The sequence below is a fragment of the Malaclemys terrapin genome, chromosome 1 (assembly GCF_027887155.1).
Source record: "Malaclemys terrapin pileata isolate rMalTer1 chromosome 1, rMalTer1.hap1, whole genome shotgun sequence".
NCBI classification, from domain to species: domain Eukaryota; kingdom Metazoa; phylum Chordata; order Testudines; family Emydidae; genus Malaclemys; species Malaclemys terrapin.
In genome coordinates this window covers 130580093-130604471 of record NC_071505.1, presented here as the reverse complement: position 1 = coordinate 130604471, position 24379 = coordinate 130580093, and the positions used below count along the sequence as shown (strand labels likewise).

Here is a 24379-nt window from a genome sequence, read left to right as displayed (position 1 = left end):
TGACCTCAGGATTTATACTTACATTTCCATCACCTCCGACTCAGCATCATGCTGGATTTAAAACATTTCACTCAAAAGTTAAAACAACAACCAAAAAAAAAAAAAAAGCCATGAAAACGGCTTGAATATTTCCATTGACCAGCTTTTTGCAATGTAAAGCAAACTCTCTTAAATTAAGTCTGTTCTTTCCAGGGTCATCTTTTCAAGTAAATCAAGGACATTTCTATTTCAAGACTGTACCCTTAAGGTGCACCACAGAAACATGAAGAAAAGGCTATTTTATTTTCTCTTTATATACTTTTTCTATTCTGAGAATTAGAGCGGCCTTTGGAAATTACATCATTCATGTCAAGGGTTTTCTAATTTGGATTTAAACACAAAGCAAAAAAAGGGGAAATTTGGGTCTGGATACTTATAGCATCTTCCAATGGAACTTGAAGTCATGACCTCCTACTCCTTCCTTCACAACTTTAATTAAAAGTTCAGCAAAGCATTTAAGCATGTGCTTTGATGAACAGGGACGGGCTTACTCAAACACTTAAAATTAAGCATGCGCTTAAACACTCTGATGAGCAGGAATGAGATTATTCACACGTTTAAAATGAAGCAGATGCTTCAGTGCTTTTCTGAACTGGGGGTTAAGTCTGATCTGTGAAACCGCTGCACGCAACACACCCTGTTCACCGTAAAGGGAGTTCCACGTGTTGAGCGCTTACAGGGTCAGGCTGCTGGTATTGAGTCTGTCAGCTAAAACCAGGACCATTGTTTCCATGTCTGGCACCCAGGAACGCCACTGATGGTTTGTTTTCTTGCTTTAGTTAGAACTTACCTATCTCTCCCCAGCAGAAAGGGTTGATTCCACCTGTTGTACAGTTGTACACCATCATTGTTTTTGGTCTGGAAAATACATGAGGTGAAAAATGAAAGAAATTTTAAAATGTGGAAAGAAAACAGAAAAAAAAATATCCAGTTATCTGGTGGTGGGGCTTAAAATCATGGACAAGAGAATGGGAGCAAGAAATACTTTAACTAAAACATGGCAACTACGTCTCATTGTACTATTTGAGTTTATGGGACAGCTTTGTAATTTCACGGTGTTCAGTGGAGATAATTGGGTGTAAATGAGAGCAGACTTTATCTCTATATAGTTTAATCCAAGCTAACTAGATAATAAATAATCAAACAAAATACATTCTAAAAATAAAAAATATCTTACTTGTGCATAGGGTCTTTCATCCCCAAATGCTTTAAATCTATACACAACATACAGCACTAATGAAATGCAGCTACATCTGTGGTTGAGCATGACAACTAAACAGCACAGTAGTGAGATGAGGGCAAATGTTAGCCAAGCACACTAAGGCCTCTTATTGATTTCAAAGGGAGTAGGTGCCTATCTTACTTAAGTGCTTTTGAAAATCCCAATAGATGCCAATCTGTAGGGTGACCATATTTCCCTTTGCTGAATATGGGACACCTGGTAAAATTACTCCTATTCAAGCGAGTTCAACAGCAATCAATTAGAACTATGCAGTGCAAATGTTCAAATTAATATCAAGTTGACTGAGCCCCCATTAAAAAGAAATACTGCATAGTTGGATTATTTTTATTTACCTTCTTATCTTAAAGGCTTTAGGGTTCACACAGGGAGGGGTGACATACACACCCCTACCCTCCCCCACACACGGGGAGAGGTGACACATACACACTCCCGTATGCCTCTGTCACACAAGGGGGTGACCGACCGACCTGACCCTCCATGCTCGGCACACTTCACCCTCCATGCCTGGCTGGGCCCCTGGGATGGATCTGCCTCTCCCGGTTCTGGTGCCATGTCTTCCACAGGCAGCACATGGGGGGTGGGGGGTGGGATGCAAAGTCACATGCTCCCCCTACCCAGATTATTGCCAGGGTTCACACCAAAATGTGGCCAGCAGCAACCTTTGGCACTGTGTGGGAGGGAAGGGACAGGAGCTGCTACCAATCACAGGGGAAGTGGAGGAGGGGAAAGGGATGACTTGGCCTGTATATTTGAGCGCTCATCTCTTCTTTTCTCCCCACCCCTGTGGCTGGAAGCAGCTTGTCCCTTCCTGTCCACCTTCCTGTCCACACAGTGTTGAAAGACCGCTAACACCTCCAGGCTGCTGCTGGCCACCGACATAACCCAGCCGCCTCCTGTCCCCCCACACACAGCGTGGGCAGGAAGGGCTTAAGCCCTAAGGATGCATTGTGCACTGGGGCCCAGGAAACCTGACTGCAGGGGCTACAATAAGTGCATGTATAACCAATAAATAACAAATCTTAATTTAACATACATGTGAAAGCCATTAGGTAAGAATACATAAAGCTACACAAAGACTTATAATGAAGCATGAAAGTCAACAGCTCATAAACAAGGACTCTAAACAAGGTTCATCCTATATATAAATGCAAAATACAATTTAAAAAATGAAGATTAATCAAATCTAGCCAGTGCATCTAGGTAGTGTATGCAATCAATAAATAACAGATTTGGCTTGAGATAAATTATCTATACATCAGTTATTAAACAAACTATGAAAACAATAAAGGAAATGATTAATAAAAGCAGTTTTTTTGTATTTACTGCAAAGTTTCTCTTGATGTATCGTAGCTCATTTGTCCAAGTCAAAGTCAGGGAGACACTATGTGCTTTATAAATCATTTATTTGAAAGATACCACTTTTGCTAGATCCAAAAATCAGTGGTGATGTGGGTCTAGACAGTATTTGGTCCTACCATGCGGGCAGGGGACTGGACTCGATGACCTCTCGAGGTCCCTTCCAGTCCTAGAATCTATGAATTCTTGCATTTTCCCCAGTTTCCCCAAAATAACGTGTGTCTGTTGATCTTTCATGTTTCATTTACCCAGATGGGGGAGAGAGAATCAAATCCTGGAATGTGGTTGCAAGTTCTGTGATAAAGTCCACATTTCTCTGATGTATTTTAGAATAAGTTTTTCCTGTAGAATGTCACCTGATCAGAAATGATAGTAACCTTCTTGATCATTGATTTTTTTATTAAGCCATACAGCAGCACCACTAATAAACAAAGGCATGAAATGCCCCAGAGGCCACTGGGAAGATAACAGAAATGTATGTTAGAAATGCTCAGATCTCCCTTTAGATTTACATGCCACAAAATATCTCATTTCAACACAGAGTGGTTTTGCCAGCCAAGTGAAGTTTGTAATGATAATCTGTAATTGCTTTTGAGTCCCACAGGTGTTAAACAAGGGAACCACAGAAAAACCATAGTTAAATTAGAGAGTAGGGAATTGTTTAATAAACTGCATCCTAACTCACACTGTCAGCAGTAGATTATTGCATTTAGCAGTGTTATTGTGTAGAAATTACATTGGCGAAGACTATGCTATCGCATATTGTATTTACCATGAGCCTGCTCATGGCTGGCTAGGCACAGGTGCACAAGGAGATGAAGAGGGAGCAATGAGGCTTCCTTCCAACTCCTTTTTGCCAGGTAGCAAACACAAGGACAGCTGGATTAACCCTTTCCTTAGGGGTAGTGAGCATGGGTAAGCAAGGGAACCGACCTGAGTTATAGTCCAGCTCTGCTACACAGTCTTCGGGCCTGATTCCCAGTTACATTAAGGCCCTTTTGACATCATGCTGGCATCGGTCAGAGGCCTTAAAGTGGGTGTAAATGTAATTTATGCTTGCTTGAAGGCCTCTGACACTGTCCAAGTGGTGTAACAGGGCTTTAGTGTTAATGAGGATCAGGCCAGCTGTGTAGCTGTGGGGATATAGCACTTAACTTTTCTGTGCTTCAGTTTTCTCATCTGTAAGATAAATGGCAACATACTAAATGCTCCCTGTGGGCAGTGCATCTCTGCACCTTCCTACTGCTTTGAAGACCTCATCTAGTGCTACACTTCTGCTTAGAATAAACACCAACTTGCTCCATGCCTGGGATTACTCATTTCAATCACCATTGTGAACATACTGGGTAAAGTTTTCAAAAATGTCGAGATAAGTGATGTAGGACCCGAACTCAGGTGCTTTAAAAAAAAAAAAAAAACTCTTACCCATTTTGACAGGTTAGAGGTGAAACCTGTCCATTTCCCCACACTGTCCAGCTGGTGTCAGTCACTGTTTAAATACTTTCTATACTTACATTGAGTTTTTAAAGTGTGTTCCTTATTTTGTAAAATAAAAAGCACATCAAGTAAGCCGTTTATCTTTATCCTACAACTTGCTGTGCACTATCTAGGTTTTTACATAATGCCCATCACTGTGGCATCTAATCTCCTCCCAAAATTATGAAATGTACATATAAAATAAATCTCCTTCTCTTTGTTCCTTGCAAAGCATTACCTAATTGTTTTTAATATTTGGTTGTGGTGTCACTGTGGGAAGGCTAGATCAAAAAAGGGGTTCTGCATTGTGCTTTGAAGATACTGAAGTTCATGGTCATCCTGATCTGCCTGGGGAGTGAGTTCCACATTCATAAGCCAGTCTCTGAGAACACGCTACCTTCTGTATTCATGAGTTTCACACTTGAGGTTGACAATTCTCTTGTTCCAGTGGAATATGGTTGTCATAGGGCATTCAAGTCACACAGGGATGAAGTGGTCCCTCATGTAACATGGGCAAATTCCACAGAGGGCTCTGAAGAGGAGGACTGAAATCTTACATTTCACCAAGTATTCAACAGGGAACCAGTCAGAAAAGTGGAGTGATGGGCTCTCAGCATCCATGCATTGCTGGGCACATGGGCCACTGTGATCTGAACCAGCATTTTAAGTTCTTTGGTTTCATATTCAGATACAGAGAATTACAGGAATAAGGCCTAATGGTCACAAATGCAGGAATCACCACAGTTAACTCCAAATCTGACAAGAGGAGGCATAGTTTTCTTGCCAGGAGAAGATGGGAAAAGATTTTTTTCACTGCCATGGCTGGCATCCAGAAGCAGTGAGGAGATCAGGTGAATACTGAAGCAGCAGTGACTTAATCTGAGGACAGATGCCTTCATTGAAGGGTGTTGTTATAGAGGTGAGGAGTTCTTGAAAGTGCTTCCTTCTCCCTTCCCAAGAATCAGCTTCAGAAGGTTTTTCTTCATTTAATTGCTGATTGCAACCAAGGCCTTGGATAGCTGAGAAATGGTGTTGTTTAAGGCTGATGAGAAGGTAATGTAGGGTTGTGTGTTATCCGCTCATTGTTGGCATTGGAGTTTATGCTGATCACAGTCTCCCTTGTGATTTCATATCAATGTTGAACAGAATGGCCGAGAGAATAGATCTTTGAGGAACTCCAATGGTGTGAGCTCTGCAGCTGAAGGAGCAGAAATCAGTCATGCCTTTCTGGTTGCGATCTGAGAGGAATGACCGAAGTCATCATGGCATGATCCTACTAATCTCTGCTGCATGTCTGAAGCAGGACATCAGATAGACGGTATCATGGGTCAGTAGATGAAGGGCCCTTGTCCGTGGCTAAAGGATGTTCATCCATCAGTGCTAATAGCACTCTCTCTGTTCCATATCTTGGCTTGAAGCATGATTGGGAGGGGTCAAAGATATTCTTAGCACCTAGGAACAGTTGAAGGAGACACCTGGAGAGCTTCTCAATTAGGTTAGATACTGGGTGGTAATTACAGAGGTTGATTATGTCAAGGTGTAGCAGGGTGGTTACCCCGCTCCTGCCCTGAAGGGCTTTAAAAAGCCAGGGAGAGGGCTGTGGCAGGGAAAAGCCAGGCTGATTGGGGAAGTAGCCACAGCTGGGCTATGCCCCAATCAGGCCCAGCTGGTCCCTATAAAAGGCTGTGAGCCAGAGGCCCAGGATAACTCTCTCTCTGCCTTTAGAGGAAGAAGGGCCTGGCTGCTAGGGAGCGTACCTGGGTCCTAAGGTGGAGCAGGGCTGAGGAAAGGGCAAGGGAGCCGGGGAGCTCCGGCCTAGGAAAGCTTCAGGCTGCAGGCCTGGCAAGGCCTATTAGGTACTGGATTGCAGGGGGCAGCCCATGGGTAGGCAGAGGCAGCAGGGCCAAACCCCTTTGCCTGTGACGAGTGGCTTATACTGCAGTCTGCCCCAGTGAACGGGGGCTAGACAGAGACTGGGCAGTAGCCTAACACAGAGGTGAAGTAGGGATAGTGGGTGGGGGTTCCCCTGGGAGGGGGAGACCCAGAACTGTGAGGGGTTACTGCCACGGGGCAGCACCGCAGACAACGGGGCACCGGGTCCGGGAGGGACACGGGGGCCAAGCGGCAGGCGGGACACCGGCCTGCAGAGGGCGCTCCAGAGGCTGGAAGAGCTAATTCCCGAGACGACCAGCAGGAGGCACCGCTGGGGTGAGTCCGCATGTCTACACAAGGGATGGTCTCTTAAGTATTTGCCAGATTATGACATGCTGTAAGGGGGTGGCAGGATTTTCCTCCTTGATGAAGATATAGATATCTCAGTTAGGAGGAGTCCCAGATGCTCTTGATACTTTTTGACTAGTCAATGAGAATTTAGATCAAAGCCATAGGTAGTGGCTCAGTTTTTCTCCTGTATTTCTAGAACTTCCTGTTGTGTGCTGGGCTAGCTTCAGAAGAGGGTGGTATTGTGTTATGGTGGAAAAGGCCAATGTACAGTACATGGTGTTTCAGCAGCACATCTGTTGTTGGTGATATTTTATGAGAAGTAGAGTGATAATTCTTTGCACCAGGAGATGGTGAGTTCTGTACCTGAGAGAGAGCATTCCCCATTAACAAGACAATTCATGGTCCAGAATAGTTCAGTAGAGTACGATTCAACAGTTGGAAAGGTAGGATTTTTTTGTTTTTCTCCATAAGTACTGCATAGATTCACAGGAATTCCTTGTACTGGAGTCTGTCTGCATCTGCCCAAGTTTTATGCCACACACATAAGAGCTCAGCTTCCTTCCACCTGATGCTTTCGTTTCAGCACATCAAAGAAACAAAGGAGATCTGTAGAGGAGAAGGGTACTTTGGTGACAGAGGTGACTAATGAGTTGTCATAGTGACTGGTTAGATTTTCTATTCTGCGATCTTTTTTGGTGGTGAGGCATTACCTACAATAGTGTTGTGGAAATTAACTCAGTTCCCGAGCCTGAGGCCAATTGTTATTGTTCCTTCTTGCCTGGACATGAGGTCAGTTTTGATCACAGCCTGGTGGAAGCTGTGGTCAGTCCAGGATAAGGACAGTTTCTTGTGCCCCCCTGTATCCATGCCAAGTCTAAACTCAAGCTCAAATATGACTGACCGCATGTCCAGGTCCAAAGATAACTTGTCAAAAACAGAGGGTAGAAAATATATAGAAAAGGTTTGGGGCTATTGTATCTGAGTTGTTGTCAACATGGATATGAAAGATCTCAGGATTATAAGTCTTGGGGACTTCATTAACATATCAGACAGCAACTCAGGCAGTCCCTCTAGGAATCCTTTGCTCTTTGCAGTCTATAAATTAGCATAATGCACATGTATAACTTGTCTCTGGATTTGCAGAATGACTGGATCCTCTAATGTTTTTTTTTTTTTTTTTTGGCCAGGTAGCTTCTCATACATTTGGAATATGATGACTGATACCCCTCCAGGGTTGCCTTGTAAAGGTCTAGGTTTGTGGTATACTGAGGTTTCAGTGACGCAGGTCAGGACCTCTTGAGTATAAAGGGCTTCCTGACAATTCACCTAACATTCATCAGCAGGAACATGATATCCTGATGTTTGTCTCCCCCTGTTGTAAGTTTGTATGAAATCACTGTTGTCTGACTGCATACAATTGGCAGCAAATTTATACCAATCTGCATTCTGGGTCCTAGTTTGCACTTCCTGTTTGCATTTCTTCCAGATAAAACTTGGACTGGGGAGGAGTGTTGGGTGTTAGTTGTGGCTGGTTTTGGCAGAGACCTGGGTGTGAACCAATTGGCAAAGGTTCTTGATACCTCTGGGCATTATGCTGTTGCTGTGAGAAGGAGCAACACTGCTCAAACTCCACTCCAGAGTAGCAGAAAGGGGGTTTGCAAGTAGGAGCCATTTTTACCTCCACTATTTTAGGTGCAGGTATTAGGCCGTTTGGGAATGATGGAAGGTGTGAGCTTGTGGTTTTCAGGATTTCTCTGGTAAGACAGGCCCTTCTTTCTCCTGGAGGGGCAATGGGAGAGAGCATTTCCTGAGTGGGGGTTTCAAAGCTCACAGACCCAGGAAGTCCGTCTCTGGGGCTCTCTCTGCTTCCTGCTTTGCAGGTCAGACAGCACTCCTCAGCCTATGGAGGGTGCTTCTCCCTGGTGGAGGGAAGTGGCATTTGTGTTTTGGAATTGGAGCAGTTGTGCTCTCATTCACTTGTGCTGGTCACTCCTCTTCTTTGCCAGCTGCTTTTGGGTGGGAATGAGGAAAAAAACGAAACTGCAAAGTCTAAGCTGCCTTTAAGGCTCATTTCTGGCTCCCCATATTCTGGCTCGTTTGTGGGTTTTCTTCACCCTAGGCTCACGGGATAGAGGATAAGACTGGCTTTCATGTTTTCTTTCCTTTTTGTGTTGTATTGATTTCACATAGTTACATAGGCCTCTATAATAATCCATGAAACTTACACCATAGCTCCCACTACACAAATATTTAAATGTCAGAGCAAGAAGTTAAACAGGAAAAGATGTTAAATCTTTAATGTGGCTTATACATGTGCCTTTACCAAGCAATGAACTGAGGTTTAATATCATCTCCCCCTCACACACACACACACACAAACCTATAACATAATAACCTATTTAAATCATGCAATTTTTTTCAAAGCAATATATTCCATCTATGAAACACCAAGATCCATTTGGAAAACACCTGTATGAATAGCTGATTCAATGCCCTGGTTGGGGAAGAGGGCCAATTAAATGACTTTAACTTGATACCTCAAGAGAAAAACCACCCTGTGATTACAGTTCTGTAGTCTTAAGATTCCATTTTTCTGGCAAGGGCTGCCTTTTTAAAGAACTCAGTGTTATTTAATGGCAGTAACCATGTAGAGCAGGAAATATGAAAAAGAGGTAGAATTTTAAAAGTTCAGGACTGTAGTTAGCTCAAGAGAGAACCTTGGGTCTGCCATTTGTGCTTGCACTGCTCAGAGGAACAGGCATTGGTCATAGCTTGTGAGTAAGGATCCCATCTGGCCAATGACTACAGGGAGAGCTCTCCACCTGCAGAGATGAAGTGAGAGAAAGTAAATCCTCAGCCCTCATATCCAGAAGCCATACTAAAGACAAAGTGTTGCTGGTATTTTCCAGTCCCTGCCCACAAAAGAGGCTTTGCTATGTGAATTACAAAAACTCTCAGTAGATTGGGCAGATGTTCAAAATATGACTGTGTGCCGCCTGGCTCCGCGAGGCTTCTTGAGCTTGTGCTTCTCTCCCCCTTGAATATGCACTTGGACATTGCGATAATCCTGGGGCGTGGCTCTTTCTTGATTGTGGGTGGGGAGAAGTGGTGCTATGTCCCAAATGCCACCCACTTGTGGCACCATGATGAGACACCACTTACAGTAAATTGGCAGATCTGCAAGTTCCCTTTGCTTTTTTACATAAGCATCGATGTTTAAATGCTCATTCAAAGGCCCACTGATGAACAACCCACTGAGATGAGTAGGACCGTTCAAAATCCTCAGAGCTGTTGTTTAAGGCTCTCTGCAGACTCTTCTCTGAATCAGTTACGACTTGTTTACATGGGAGATTTTTCTAGTTACATTGGTAATCATATCCGTAAAGTTAAACTACAGGTGTTATACAAGTATAACAACTCTTCATATTAGGCATACGAGTGGCTTTTTCCCTTTATCTTATACTGCTTCCAAAATGATATAAGCTAAACCAGAAAAAGGCACTCTTATATTGCAATAAGAATGTCCACATGGAGGCCTGGACTATACTAGGTTGACATAAGTATGGAAAAATCCACAGCCCTGAGTGGATAATTAAGCCAACTTAAGTCCTCGTGTAGAATTCTTCCATCGACCTAGCTACTGCCTCTCAAGAAGGTGGATTACCTACGCTGATAGGCGAACCCCTCCCATCTTCATACGTAGTGTCTACAGTGAAGCACTACCACGGCACAGCTGTTCTGTTGTAGCATTTTAAGCGTATACAAGCCCAGAGACTTCTAAAGTGCTATAGTTATACCAGTAAAGTCACACCCTAACTTAACTTCCCCATGTAGACAAGCCCTTACACTCAATTCACATTTTAGAGGTTTTCTCTGCAACCATAACAGATGGAGACTTACTGTTTTACAATGAAAGCTGATATTCTGCAGTGCAACACAGCTGCTTCAGAGAGATGATGATGTGGCATATGGGTGTATATTGGCTTTTTCTAAGGGTTGCTCATGTCATATCCCTGACGGTCTCGGCTGTAGGAGTTTGGGCCCAGTTGTAAGCTGGCTAATAAGGATAGTGTTATTAATGAGTGTAACTGGAGGTGAGTTCTGCCTCATGAACCTAATATACTAGGCAGGAGAACACTAGTTAAACATATGGGACACATTCTGAAAACCCATGTATTTACTCTGGCAAAACTCAATAAAATCCATGGGAGGTTTTTGAGAGTAAGGATTTAGCCCATATAGAATCCAGAGAACACTCCTCGCCAGGTTATAACATTTTCCCCTACTTGCCACCCCTCACCCCCATGGACATATTTATTTACCCTCCTGTTTACACACAGCCATCCTCTGAAACCTGTATTTCATCAATTTTCCTTTGGTTAAAGAGGGTCTAGAAGACTAGACAGCCTTTTCAACACCATTCCCACTTTGATTAGTTAATATTTTTACAGTTCTATGTATTCATATATATGTCCCGTACTTTATAAGTGCTAAGTAATCATCTTACTGACCAAAGGGATTCCTGCAGAGTGGCATAAAAAGCTCTCCCACATCCCAGGATCTGTCTTCATGGCTTCTGTAGCACTTTAGCCTTTACCACACCCAGGAAGCAAGATATTGAACTTGGGAATCAAATGCTGCTGTCTTATGAAGTCTAAGTTGGATGATATTTGCTGTCCCATTAAAATCCATATTGTACCATAATACCTTACCAGCAACCTGAGAAACAAGTGCTCATCCCTACCTGTGAACTGCAGTGTACCACCCAGCCGCTAGGATGAGGTTGATGACGACATCTACTGGAATCAGATCTGCTACTGCATCATTATTGACTTTGACAGTTTGCAGAATCCCTTTACCAGCCTGTGTGACAGAGGGAAAGAGTCAGTGACAATATGCCATGACAAGATTTCCTTGACCTAGAGAGGATGCAGCATCACTTAGTCACTTTTCAAGCCCACTGTGGAACACAGAAGATCAGTCTGCCTCTATGGAGAGCCAGCGCTCATAGACTCATAGACTTTAAGGTCAGAAGGGACCACTATGATCGTCTAGTCTGACCTCCTGCACCACGCAGGCCACAGAATCTCACCCACCCACTCCTGTAATAAACCCCTAACCTATGTCTGAGCTACTGAGTTCCTCAAATCATGGTTTAAAGACTTCAAAGTGCAGAGAATTCTCCAGCAAGTGACCCGTGCCCCACGCAGCAGAGGAAGGCGAAAAACCCCCAGGGCCTCTGCCAATCTGTCCTGGAGGAAAATTCCTTCCCAACCCCAAATATGGCCATCAGCTAAACCCTGAGCATGTGAGCAAGACTCACCAGCCAGACACCCAAGAAAGAATTCTCTGTAGTAACTCAGATCCCACCCTATCCCATCACAGGCCAGTGGGCATATTTACCGCTAATAGTCAAAGATCAATTAATTGCCAAAATTAGGCTATCCCATCATACCATCCCCTCCATAAACTTATCAAGCTTAGTCTTGAAGCCAGATATGTCTTTTGCCCCCACAGCTCCCCTTGGAAGGCTGTTCCAGAACTTCACTCTTCTGATGGTTAGTGCTTTATATTCTCGTGTGGATCAAACTGTTTAGTGTTGTCAGAGGAAGTTGGAAATGTGATGAGCAAATGTCAGTAGAAGTGTATAAAAAGGCAGTGGCCTTGTTTAACTCATGATGATAAAAGGACATCCAGCAAGAAAGACATTTTTATGTTTTGTGGTAAAATTTTCAAAAGCACTTAAATGATTTAGGAACCTAAATTCCATTTTCAAAAATCACATGGGAGCTTAAGTCCTATTGATTTTCAATGAGACTTAGGCTCCCAAGTGCCTAAGTGTAACATTTTTGAACATGCTCAAATGACTTAGGCACCTAACTTCCATTCTCAAAAGTCACATAGGCACTTAGGAGCCTATGTCTCTTGAAAGTCAATAAGCACTTTAGAAATGGCTCTTAAGTGCTTTTGAAAATCTTACCCTGATCTTTTGGATTTAGCTATACATCCATTCTGAAGTTTACCTTCCATGTTATGATTTGTTCCTAAAGTACCATCAGCGTGCGTAGTCCTTTCCCTCAGGGCTTACAGTTATAGGGTAAGTCTACACTGCAACAACGGAGTGTAATGCAGCTCAAGGTTACATACGTGAGCTCTGTTTAATCTGACTAGCTTGTGTCCTGAAACAGTGAAAGCACGGCAGTGTGAGCTTCAGCACTGGCTACCCAGGGTTCTAGGTGGCTTTGTACAGCCTGCACTGAAGGTCGCACTGCTGTGGCTTCACTGTTCTGGAACCTGAGCTAGCTAGATTAAAGCTAGCTCAGGTGTGTCTACTCAAGGTGCAGTCACACCCTGTGATTGCGGTCTAGACACACTCCAAGTTAAGATGTAACTTTGTTGAGTGCCAATTACAAATGTTGTGAAGAAGGGAGGAGGAAGTCAGAGCTTCCTCTGGGTTTGATGTAGTTGGTAATGCACTTCTCAGGGGTTCCATAATGATTTGTTTTTAACTGAGTGTTTGTGATGATGTTTCTGTGCAAGGGAGATTAGGGTTTGGAGGCTTCATGGAAGAAGTCTTTTAAAGAGAGACTTGAAGGTGCAAGAGTAGCAGCAGGGCAGACTGGATCAGCCAGGATGTTTCAGAAAGGGGGTACGAGACATGGAGGTGAAAGCGGGGGAAGGAAACTGAGGGAGTGTGTTGGGCATGAGGCCTAAGTGCAAACAGCTGAGTGAAAAGTTATGAGGAAAAAGAGAGAAAGGCAGGAGCTAAGCAGTGTAATGTCTGGACTACAAGGATAAGGGACCTGAATTTGATGTAGAAGGCAACAGAAAAATCAGTGAAGGGATCTGGAGAGCAAAGGATGCAGTAACATCAGCAGGAAAGAAAGTGTTTCTGCACCCGCATTTTGGGCAGCTGTAAGAGACTAGGGAAGAGAAGATCAGTGTTACGAGAGAAGATTTGGAGCCAATGTAATCAGTGATCTTCAAGACAGATTGAAGAGAGATCATTCAAGATAGTTATGTCCAAACTCCAGAGCTAACTGCGAAGAGTTAGAGAGGGATCTCACAAAACCGGGGTGACTGGGACACAAAGTGGCAGATGAAATTCAACACTGATAAATGCGAAGTAATTCACACTGGAAAAAATAATCCCAACTACACATATATAATGATGGGTTTTAAATTAGCAGCTCAAGAAAGATCTTGGAATCACCTGAAAACTTCATCTTAATGTGCAGCAGTGGTCAAAAAGGCTAACAGAATACTAGGAAAGGGATAGAAAGTAAGACAGAAAATATCATAATGCATTATATAAATCCAAGGTGCATCCACACCTTGAATACTGTGTCCAGTTCTGGTCACCCCATCTCAAAAAGGATATGGTGGAACTGGAACAGGTTCAGAGAAGGACAACAAAGATGATCAAGGGTATGGAATGGCTTGTGTATGAGCAGAGACTAAAAAGATTAGGGTTGTTCAGCTTAGAAAAAAAGACTCAGAACAGGGATATGATAGAAGTCTTTAAAATCATGAATGGTGTGGGAAAAGTGAATAGAGGTGTGTTATTTACCCTTTCCCACAATACAGAAACCAGGAGACACTCCATGAAATTAATAGGCAGAAGGTTTAATACAAACAAGAGGAAGTACTGTTTCACATAATTCAGTTAACCTGTGGAATTCATTGCCATGGGATGTTGTGAGGGCCAAAAGTATAACTGAGTTTGAAAAAGAAGTAGGTAAGTTCATTGAGGATAGGTCCATCAATGGATATTAGCCAAGATGGTCAGGCATGCAACTCCATGCTCAGGGCCACCGTAAACCTTTGACTGCCAGAAGCCAGGAGGGGAAGACAGGGCTGGATCATTCCAGCTGCCCTGTTTTGTATATTCCCCCGCAAGCTCTGATACTGGCCACTTTCAGAGACTGGATACTGGGATAGATGGACTCAGTATGACCGTTCTTATCTTCCCCTGTCACTCCTGAGCTGTCCATGCTTATCAGGGCCTTTGTGTGGCTGTTGTAGTGTCCGTGTGTGGTGAATGGCACACACTGCCATGATCCAAAGGGGAGAGTAGAGTGCTGGTTAACGGTGAGCTGCGGGGGGAAAAGGGAGCGATGAGCAAAAGGACAAGCCTTGGTGGAAGCTGCCAAAATCCTTTCCCCAACCTTTCCTTCCCTCTAAGGCAGGAGTGGAGCTTGCACATAGGGTGACCAGACAGCAAATGTGAAAAATCGGGACAGGGGATGGGGGGGGGGGGGGGGTAATAGGAGCCTATATAAGAAAAAGACTCAAAAATCGGGACTGTCCCTATAAAATCGGGACATCTGGTCACCCTACTTGCACAGGAAGCGGGGGAGAGCCAGAGATACTCAGCAGCCACAAGGTGGGGAGAAAGGGGAAGAGGATTTTGCAAGTTCACCTATTTATAAGCAATGTTCCAATGTGCTCATCACATCAAACTACTGTGATACAATTCTTTTTTGTCAGTCTGTATCTCCCTCAGATAATGAAGTACTTCGCTAGCTGTGAAAGGTTGAGGACCACTGCTACAAACAAACAGAGCATATCCAGCCCTGCATAACCACGTGTCTGAAATCTGGGCTGAAAAGCCTTGCTAGAATGATTGTTTTTAAAGTTTGTTCCTAGCCCATAAACAATGCACATGTTTTATGTCATTCTGATGCTTATTAAAGATATTAGAGTCACAAAAAAGTTGCAGATAAGTTATAATCATGTAAGCTTCCCCACCCAGCTCTGACAATTTACCTCAACCATATCCTGCAGCAACCTTCTGTTGTTCTAGTCTTGGGCCACAAAACAATTCTGCCAAAACACTTCAGTTCTAACTTACAACATCACCTTCTGCTAGCCCATTCCTAAGCTACACACCACTGGCAGCAGCATGTAGAGCTGTGTCCACACTCTGGTGTGTAGTTACACGTGTCAGTGAAAGGTTCTGGCCGAGGGAAGGCGGGGGAAAGGCTTCAGCTGCTCCCTGCTGCCAGAGCCTTTCACTGCAGCAAGGAAAGGCTCAGCCTTTCTCCATTGCCTCCCGCCACCTGCCAGAACCACCCCCCTTCCTGTTGCTGGAGTCTTTCACTGTAGCAGGGAAAGGCTCCAGCAATGGGGAGGCAGCGGGACACTACACTGGCAAAAATAGCAGTGTAGACAGGGCAGCACTACTTGGGCGAGTAGAGAGCTGTGTAGGGTGTGTACTCAAGTACTTACCCACAGCTGTCAGCCATGGCTCCACTTTACTCACCTAAGCCCTGCCTCACCAGCTACACTGTTACTGATATCCGGGCTGGGGAGCTATGCAGTATGTACACTGCATGCCACCCAAACAAGCGTGCTGTGTAGATGCAACCTTAGTGCTCTCTTCAGAAGAAACAGCCAATCATGTTGAATTCTGAATTTTGTGATGTGAACAAATGGTGACCACATACAGGTGGACAAATTCACATTCAATTGTGCCCCAAGTTGCTACTTGAACCCACTAGAAGAGAGAGGCTGATGCATGCTTATTTACTAGGGTTACCATATCTAATAAATAAAAAAAAGAGGACCCTCCATGGGCCCTGACCCCGCCCATTTCCCCACCCCAGCCCCGCCCCAACTCCGCCCCCTCCTCCCTCCCACTCCCAGCCACACAGAAAGGGCTGCCAGAGCGCTACCGGCTTCACTGTTTGACGGGCAGCCCCCAGACCCTGCGCCCCCGGCCAGCGCTTCCCCAGCGCAGCTGGAGCCCGGGAGGGGAAGCGCGCAGCCGGGGGTGCAGGGTCTGGAGGCTGCCCGGCAAACCGTGAAGCCGGTAGCGCTTGGGCTTCGGGCAGCCCCCTTGCCTCCGAACCCTGCGCCCCCGGCCGGGCACTTCCCCTCCTGGGCTCCGGCGGCGGCGCAGGGTCCGGAGGTATGGGGGCTGCCCGAAGCCGGTAGCGCTGGGGCAACCCGGCTCTTAAACAGAGCCGAAGAGTCGGGGAAGAGCAGAGCCGCCGCGGCTGGAGGCTCTGCTCCTCCCCTGACTCTTCAGCTCTGTTTAAGAGCTGAGCTGCCCGAGCACTACCGGCTTCGGGCAGCCCCCATGCCTCCAGACCCTGCACCGCCGGAGCCCGGGAGGGGAAGTGCCCGGCCAGCGGCTGGGGTCCGGAGGCAAGGGGGCTGCCTGAAGCCCATAGCGCTCAGGCAGCTCGGCTCTTAAACAGAGCCGAAGAGTCAGGGGAGGAGCAGAGCCGCCATTTTCCCGGACATGTTCGGCTTTTTGGCAATTCCCCCCGGACGGGGGTTTGAGTGCCAAAAAGCCGAACATGTCCGGGAAAAAGAGGACGTATGGTAACCCTATATTTACATATTGTAGTAGTTATGACATGTTATAAACATACACTCTATTCATATTGATGGTCATATGTATTTGAAGTAGATCTTCGATATACAAATAAATATTAATATATAAATCAAACAAATTGAATGCTGAACATTATTTGATTCATTATAAATAGTACACTATTTCTGTATAAGGCATGTCCTAATTTTTGTATCAGGTTGTTGACATTTTCTCTTTGGTATAATAAAAGCTACTTCAACTGAGGTCTCTGAGATCACTTGACTGTTTGAGTTTGACATTTTTAGGCAGTATCCCAGCTGAAGAGCTCGGGGGACAATCACAATTCAGGACACATACCAAAAGCAGAGTTATTCCCCATAGCAGCTAATTAGCTTTGTAGGGGGAAGGAAGGCTGTGCTACACGAAGACATAATTCTTCAGTTATAGGCTAGCAGAAATGTGATTCACTTCACACAACCTCTGAAATCCACAGATAAACCAAAGCTTCTCTTCCCAGCAACAGAATAAATTCAAAGCAAAGGAAAATAAATCACTCTATGCAATAAAGCAGAGCTCTGCCCCCTCACACTGTGTATTTAACAGAAACATATGTATTTGTGCAGACAAATTATTAGACTCATATCTCTATATAAATCTAATGAGGGGGAAAAGTTTAAAAGGTTTGGAGTTCAGGTTCAGTTTGGATAAAGCAGCCAAAAGATGCTTATCTGAACTATCTGTGTATCTGCAAAATTGGTCTGGAAAATCAGTCTAATCTCTTATATTTATAGGATGCCAATAACTGCAAAATCTAGGAACAAAATTCACTTTGCTTGTTGAGCACAGAAAATTACCCACATGGAATTTTGCTTTTGCCATCATAGGTTTCACCCACTAAACTTCAATTATTCCTTCTTCCCTCATCATTGCAAGTAGGATCAAAAGAATGGGCTCTGAAAACGGATAGACCTGGATCCATTGAGATCTCCCCTGCTAGGGCAGTCCAGCACCCAACATTGAGAACATCCTGCTTTCAGCTCCTGAAAGCTTCACCCTAAGCACTTCTAATTTCCATGTCCCAGATTAATTCAGTTGTCTTGAGTGATCACTGATAGAGATTCAGTCTCTGATATAGCCTGTCTCATGACTGCTAAGGGATTCAAGATAAGGACCAGAACTTTGAATTAGGCAGAGAAGGAATCTTAACGGGAGAGGGCACATGTGTGACATGCTCTTGGCAGTTTGTCCTGTTCAAAGTATATATGTTGGACAAGGTGGAGTTTTTGATTGACCTTGACCAACAGACCTACTTAGAGGAAGTCCAGCCCTGAAAAGATAAACAGGTGGATCACAGTTGCTAGTTTGTCATCTGCAATGGCTAGGCACAGCCTCCTGCCAATCAGAAATGAAAAAATGTGTTCCTGATGAATTTAATTCACTGGTTATCATGAAACAGAGATTCAAACTAGTATTAAGCTAAGAGCATGCATTCCACCCCCCCCTCCCCCCACACACACACTTACTGCCTGGTTCTGCACTCAATGAAGTCAGAGGGAAAATTTCAATGGTGCAGGAACAAATCCTTGAAGAACAGATGGATACTTTTTATGGAGGGCCTGGCAGGATGCTAGCTAGCATCCTTGAAGTGTTTTGCTCTCCCTACCAGCAAATCTTCTGTCTTCCCTGGGTTGAAATCTCATGAAAATAGGCTTTATCACAAGATTTTTGTACTTCTAGTTTGTGGTTGGTCCAGACAGAGTTTGAGAACAGCCCTTTTTACAATATTTCAGCCATTCCACTTCCATTCCCAGCCATAACTTGGAAATTCAGAGATGAGCTAACATGAAAAATAACCATACTTCTCCAAACCTGGTTTTGGTTCTCAGATGGGGTTTTGTGTGACGGTTCAAGGTGTGGTGTGTGCGTGCGTGTATGTGTGTGGAAGGGCTTTACTTTAATCAAACTAGTTGACCATCTTAATTAAGGCCAAAAAAAGTGATTGGCAGATGAATACATGTTTTTAAAATACTCAAAACAGAGGGAGTTGCCTCTAATCAAATGTGGTTCAGCTAATATGTAAGGTAGACAATTCAGGGGTTAGTTTTGAAAGCACCATGCAGGGATTAGCACTCCTTGATTTCCATTGATGTTAGTGCAAAAAGTGCAATTAAAACCATATACACTTTTGCCCCCCTTTAAGAAATGGACGGCTCAAAGGGAAAAATTGTCTTTTTCTAGAACATCGGTATAAATCCAATAAAGATCAGTAACAACTGAAAGTTGCTACCAAACAAAAGCTGTTTGGTCATGTATGAGAGGGGTCTGCCCATTTAAGGGCCTGCAGAGCCAGGGAGCAGCAAGCCCTGGCCTCTGGAGAAGCCCAGCAGGCAGTTGTTGGAAACCAACTGATCCAGTTAAGCAGCAGCTAAAGAGCGGTTCTGGTTCCCAGCTGGACGATATAAAAGTGAAGACCCAACTCTGCAACTGGGGAGGGGTCAGGCAGGAGAGACAAACAGTTCCCTGAGCAGCAACAGTAGGCTCCAACAGGGCAGGTAAGCCCTGAGGCAAAGGGAAGGGTGGTGATCCTCAAGCTACTGGGTGGGCACAGGACCTGCAGTATCAGTCCAGGTCAGGACTGTCACTTTTGTTACATTTTCCATATTTTTTGCATTTCTATGTCAGAACTGCTTAAACTATAAGTGCATTTGCATAAACAGATCCAACACTCTGCTGGATACATTCAAATATATCACAGCTGGAATGCAATTATTTTAATTAGATCTTAAAATTAATGGAGAGCCAGTGGAGTTTTGTGAATACAGAGGATGTGGTCTGAAATGAATAACAAAGGCCTTGGATGAAAGCATTAGCATGAACATATCTATTTACTAATCCTGCTCTAGCATGAAAGGTGTATTCCACATGAAATTATAACAACTTTCATTTCCTAAGGTATAAATGAGCTGTTTTTATTAAGATGGTTTCAGAGTAACAGCCGTGTTAGTCTGTATCCGCAAAAAGAAGAACAGGAGTACTTGTGGCACCTTAGAGACTAACAAATTTATTAGAGCATAAGCTTTCGTGGACTACAGCCCACTGTGACGGGTTGGATCACAGAAACCCCCTTGGAAGCTGCCACCCAATGTGCAAAGACTACCCCTGCTCCTGTTTTCCCTGCCAGCTCAGGACTCCAGCACCCTGTCTTGCTGAGCCAGACACTCCCGTTTGGCTCCAGACACAGATCCAGGGGCTGAATCACTTGTCCCAAAGCTGCAAGTTTACCTGAAAACAGCTCACAGTAGTGTGCTTGTCTTTAGCACTCAGATGCCCAACTCCCAGTGGGGTCTAAACCCAGATAAATCCGTTTTACCCTGCATAAAGCTTATGCAGGGCAAACTCATAAATTGTTCGCCCTCTATAACACTGATAGAGAGATATGCACAGTTGTTTGCTCCCCCAGGTATTAATACATACTCTGAGTAAATACTCCGAAGAAGTGGGCTGTAGTCCACGAAAGCTTATGCTCTAATAAATTTGTTAGTCTCTAAGGTGCCACAAGTACTCCTGTTCTTCTTTTTATTAAGATGCTATTTCAATATAATCCTTCTTTGCTATGATTACAAACCAGACATCCTGTTATACACTGCACAAGATTGACAATAGCACAGTTTTATAGTGTAATCAACCTGGATAAAATATAGATTAACAAAAATATACAGTATACTGCCATTCATTAGAATGTGTCCCTGGGGTAGCACATTGTATGGATGAGTATGGATGGCATTAAGTGAGGATATTTATATCTGGGAAACTTGGTGGAATGAAAATAATCAACTGAACATGGTAATACCATGGTACAAAATATACAGAAGTCAGCCTCTGTACCAGATGAGTGGACAGTAGCCCATGTAATGCTGATTTTTAAAAAAGGCTCCAGAGGTGATTATAGGCAGGTAAGCCTAACTTCAGTACCAGAGAAATTGACTGAAACTATAAGTTACAGAATCATCAGACACAGAGATGAACATGGTTTGTGGGAGAAGAGTCAACCCAGCTTTTGTAAAGGGAAATGATGCCTCGACAATCTATTAGAATTTTAGGAGGGGAACAACAAATATGGACAAGGGGGATCCAGTGGAGATAGTGTACTTGGACTTTCAGAAAGCTTTTGACGAGGTCCCTCACTAAAGTCTCTTAAGCAAACGAAGCAGGCATGGAACAAGAGGGGAGGGCCTCTCACAGATCAATAACTGTTTAAAAGATAGGAAACAAAGGTCAGGAATAAATGGCCAGTTTTCACAATGGAGAGAGGTAAATAGCCGGGTCCTCCAAGGAACTGTACTGGGACCTATGCTGTACAGCATATTCATAAATGACTTGGAAAAGGGGGTGAGAAGTGAGATGGCAAAATTTGCAGACGATAAAAAGTTACTCATGATAGTCAAGTCCAAAGCTGACTGAGAAGAGTTATAAAGTGATCTCACTAAACTGGGTGATGGGACAACAAAAAGGCAGATGAAATTCAATATTGATAAGTGCAAAGTAATGCACACTGGAAAAATAAATTCCAACTACACATACAAAGTGATGGAGTCTATGTGACGGGTTGGATCACAGAAACCCCCTTGGGAGCTGCCACCCAATGTGCAAAGACTACCCCTGCTTCTGTTTTCCCTGCCAGCTCAGGACTCCAGCTCCCTGTCTTGCTGAGCCAGACACTCCTGTTTGGCTCCAGACACAGATCCAGGGTCTGAATCACTTGTTCCAAAGCTGCAAGTTTACCTGAAAACAGCTCGCAGTAGCGTGCTTGTCTTTAGCACTCAGATGCCCAACTCCCAATGGGGTCTAAACCCAGATAAATCCGTTTTACCCTGCATAAAGCAGGGCAAACTCATAAATTGTTCGCCCTCTATAACACTGATAGAGAGATATGCACAGTTGTTTGCTCCCCCAGGTATTAATACATACTCTGAGTAAATTACTAAATAAAAAGTGATTTTATTAAATACAGACGGTAGGATTTAAGTGGTTCAAAGTAGTAACAGACAGAACAAAGTAAGTCACCAAGCAAAATAAAATAAAATGCGCGAATCTATGCCTAATCAAACTGAATACAGATAATTTCCTCACCAGTTCCAGAGTGCTCCCTTTTACAGGCTAATCTCCTTTTAGCCTGGGTCCAGCAATCACTCACACCCCCTGCAGTTACTGTCCTTTGTTTCAGTCTCCTTCAAGTATCCTGGGGGGGGGGGGGGGGGTGGAGAGGCTCCTTCTTTAGCCAGCTGAAGACAAAATGGAGGGGTCTCCCACAGGTTTAAATAGACTCTCTCTTGTGGGTGGAGACCCCCCTCCTCCCTCCTTTGCCAAGTCCAGCTCCAGGATGGAGTTTTGGAGTCACCTGGGCAAGTCACATGCCCCTGCATGACTCAGTCTTTGCAGGCCGATGCCATTGTCCACATGGCATCTTGCATGTCTCCAGGAAGACTTCTCATGTGGATTGGAGCATTCCAAGATGCATTGTTCCCTAAGTGTCTCCTGATCAGGTACTTAACCTGGCGAATTCCTTCCTAAAGAAGCTGACCAAATGCCTCACAAAGCTTACTTAGAAATCAAGCAAGCATACCGCCCATATTCTTAACCTCGAGTAGAAAATGATATATATGTACAAATTGGATGAATAGATATAATAGACCAGAACCTTTACGGAGATATGTTACATGGTACAGGCAGCACAAAACATATTCCAGCTATGTCATCCATACATTTATAAGCACCCCCTCCCCATAAAGCCTTATAGGGTACACTGTCACAGTCTATATTAGCTGTTACCTTTCAAGAAAGAGATATTGGAGTCATTGTGGATAGTTCTCTAAAGATATCTGATCAGGGTGCAGTGGCAGGCAAAAAAGCTAAAAGAATGCTAGGAACCATTAGGAAAGTGATAGATAATAAATCAGAAAATATCATAATGCCACTATATAAATTCATGGTAGGCCTGCACCTTGAATGCTGTATATAGTTCTGGTTGCCCCATCTCAAAAACGGTATGTTAGAATTAGAAAAGGTACAGAAGAGGGCAAGAAAAATGATTAGGGGTATGGAATGGCTGTTATATGTGGAGAGATTAAAAAGACTAGGACTGCTCATCTTAGAAAAGATACGACTAAGAGGGCTATGATAGAGGTCTATAAAAGCATGAATGGTACAGAGAAAGTGAATAAGGAAGTGTTATTTACTCTTTCACATAACACAAGATCTAGGGGTCACCCAATGAAATTAATAGGCAGCAGATTTAAAACAAATAAAAGGAAGCACTTCACAGAATGCACAGTCAACCACAGGATGTTATGAGTGCCAAAAGTATAACTGCTAAAAACAATTACATAAGTTCATGGAGGATAGGTCCATCAGTGGCTTTTAGTCAAGATGGTTGGGGATGCAACCCCATGCTCTGGTCCCTAAATCTCCAACTGCCAGAAGCTGGGACTGGATGACAGGGGATGGATGGATCACTCAAAATGTCCTGTTCTGTTCTGTTCATTCCCTCTGAAGCAGCTGGCACTGGCCACTGTCAGAAGACAGGGATACTGGACTAGATGGACCATTAGTTTGACACAGTATGGCCGTTCATATGAGTAGGGGGAGTAGTAGTAGTAGTTTTGGTTTAAAACAAAAATCAAACCAATGAGAAATGGCATGGAAAAGTTTATGCTTTTCATATGCACTATTATTACTGATTTACTTATCTATTGCATCTTTCTTCAAGGCAATTCTTTAGGAATACTAGGGTTTTGTTCTCCATTATCCTGGATTTTGTTCCAAATGTGCAAATGTAAACAAACTGTCTCGCGGCCTGCCAGTAGATTACCCTGACAGACTGCGTGCAGCCTGCAGGCCGCAGGTTGCTCACCACTGGTGTAGGTCAAGCACACACTATCGTGATGTATATGACACAAATGCATATAATGAGAAATGATAGTATAAGAACTGCATTGCACTTGTTTCATGGGAATAAATGAACTAAGTCCCGGTGTGAGACTTGAACCCACAACTTTGTTGCCTTGAACTGAGTGCTTCCAACTGAAGCACATATAAGTGTTTCTGGAAATGACATGTGTAATTAAAGTTTCTATTTTATGACACTGTTTTCAGTTGCTTATAACTTTGCCAGATTGAAACTGTTCAGACTGAAGTTTTCCAAGCCAGGTGTCTGTCTCAGGCTGAATTTTCTTGGAAACTTTCAGCAGAAATGATTTGGTCATTTCTGAGTACAAGATTAGGGAAAAATACATTGTTTTGCCCATGTTAAAAAATTCTAACCAGTACTTCATTGAGAATCTCTAGTGCCCCCATGCTTTGGAGCAAGGATGTGGACATTTGGCAGGTGGTGGCAGACATGCCAAACCCACGGAAAAAAAACACAGAAATTGGGCTTGTTTTTGGCTTAATTGGCTTGTGAATTGCTTGTTGGCTAGTTTTTGGATTGTGGCTTGTAGCTTGTTGCTACTTTTTTTGATCGGCTCCTGGAAAGCAGCGGCAAGGTGGGGAGAGAGGTGCATAGCGGCCGCACCACAGTCCCAGACTGCACGCCGGGGGATCTAGTCACACAGTGTTGGGGTTCTTAAGGATTGGCTTGTTTTGACCTTGTTTTGAAATGTGATTAGCTTGATTTTTGGCTTATTGTGAAAGTTGGGATGCTTATTTACCACGTGAAAGTT

At 43.9% G+C, this 24379-nt stretch overlaps 1 protein-coding gene across 6 annotated transcripts in view; it reads right to left on the bottom strand.

Moving 5' to 3' along the window:
- FAR2 (fatty acyl-CoA reductase 2) overlaps positions 1-24379 on the bottom strand; it is a 230340-nt gene that overhangs the window by 35849 nt on the left and 170112 nt on the right. For all 6 annotated transcript variants that reach the window (XM_054038920.1, XM_054038930.1, XM_054038904.1 and 3 more), the window contains 2 exons: positions 11082-11200; positions 830-897 (listed from right to left, as the gene is read on the bottom strand). In XM_054038920.1, coding sequence (XP_053894895.1) covers positions 830-897; positions 11082-11200 — 187 coding nt within the window. The remainder of the gene's footprint in view (positions 1-829; positions 898-11081; positions 11201-24379) is intronic.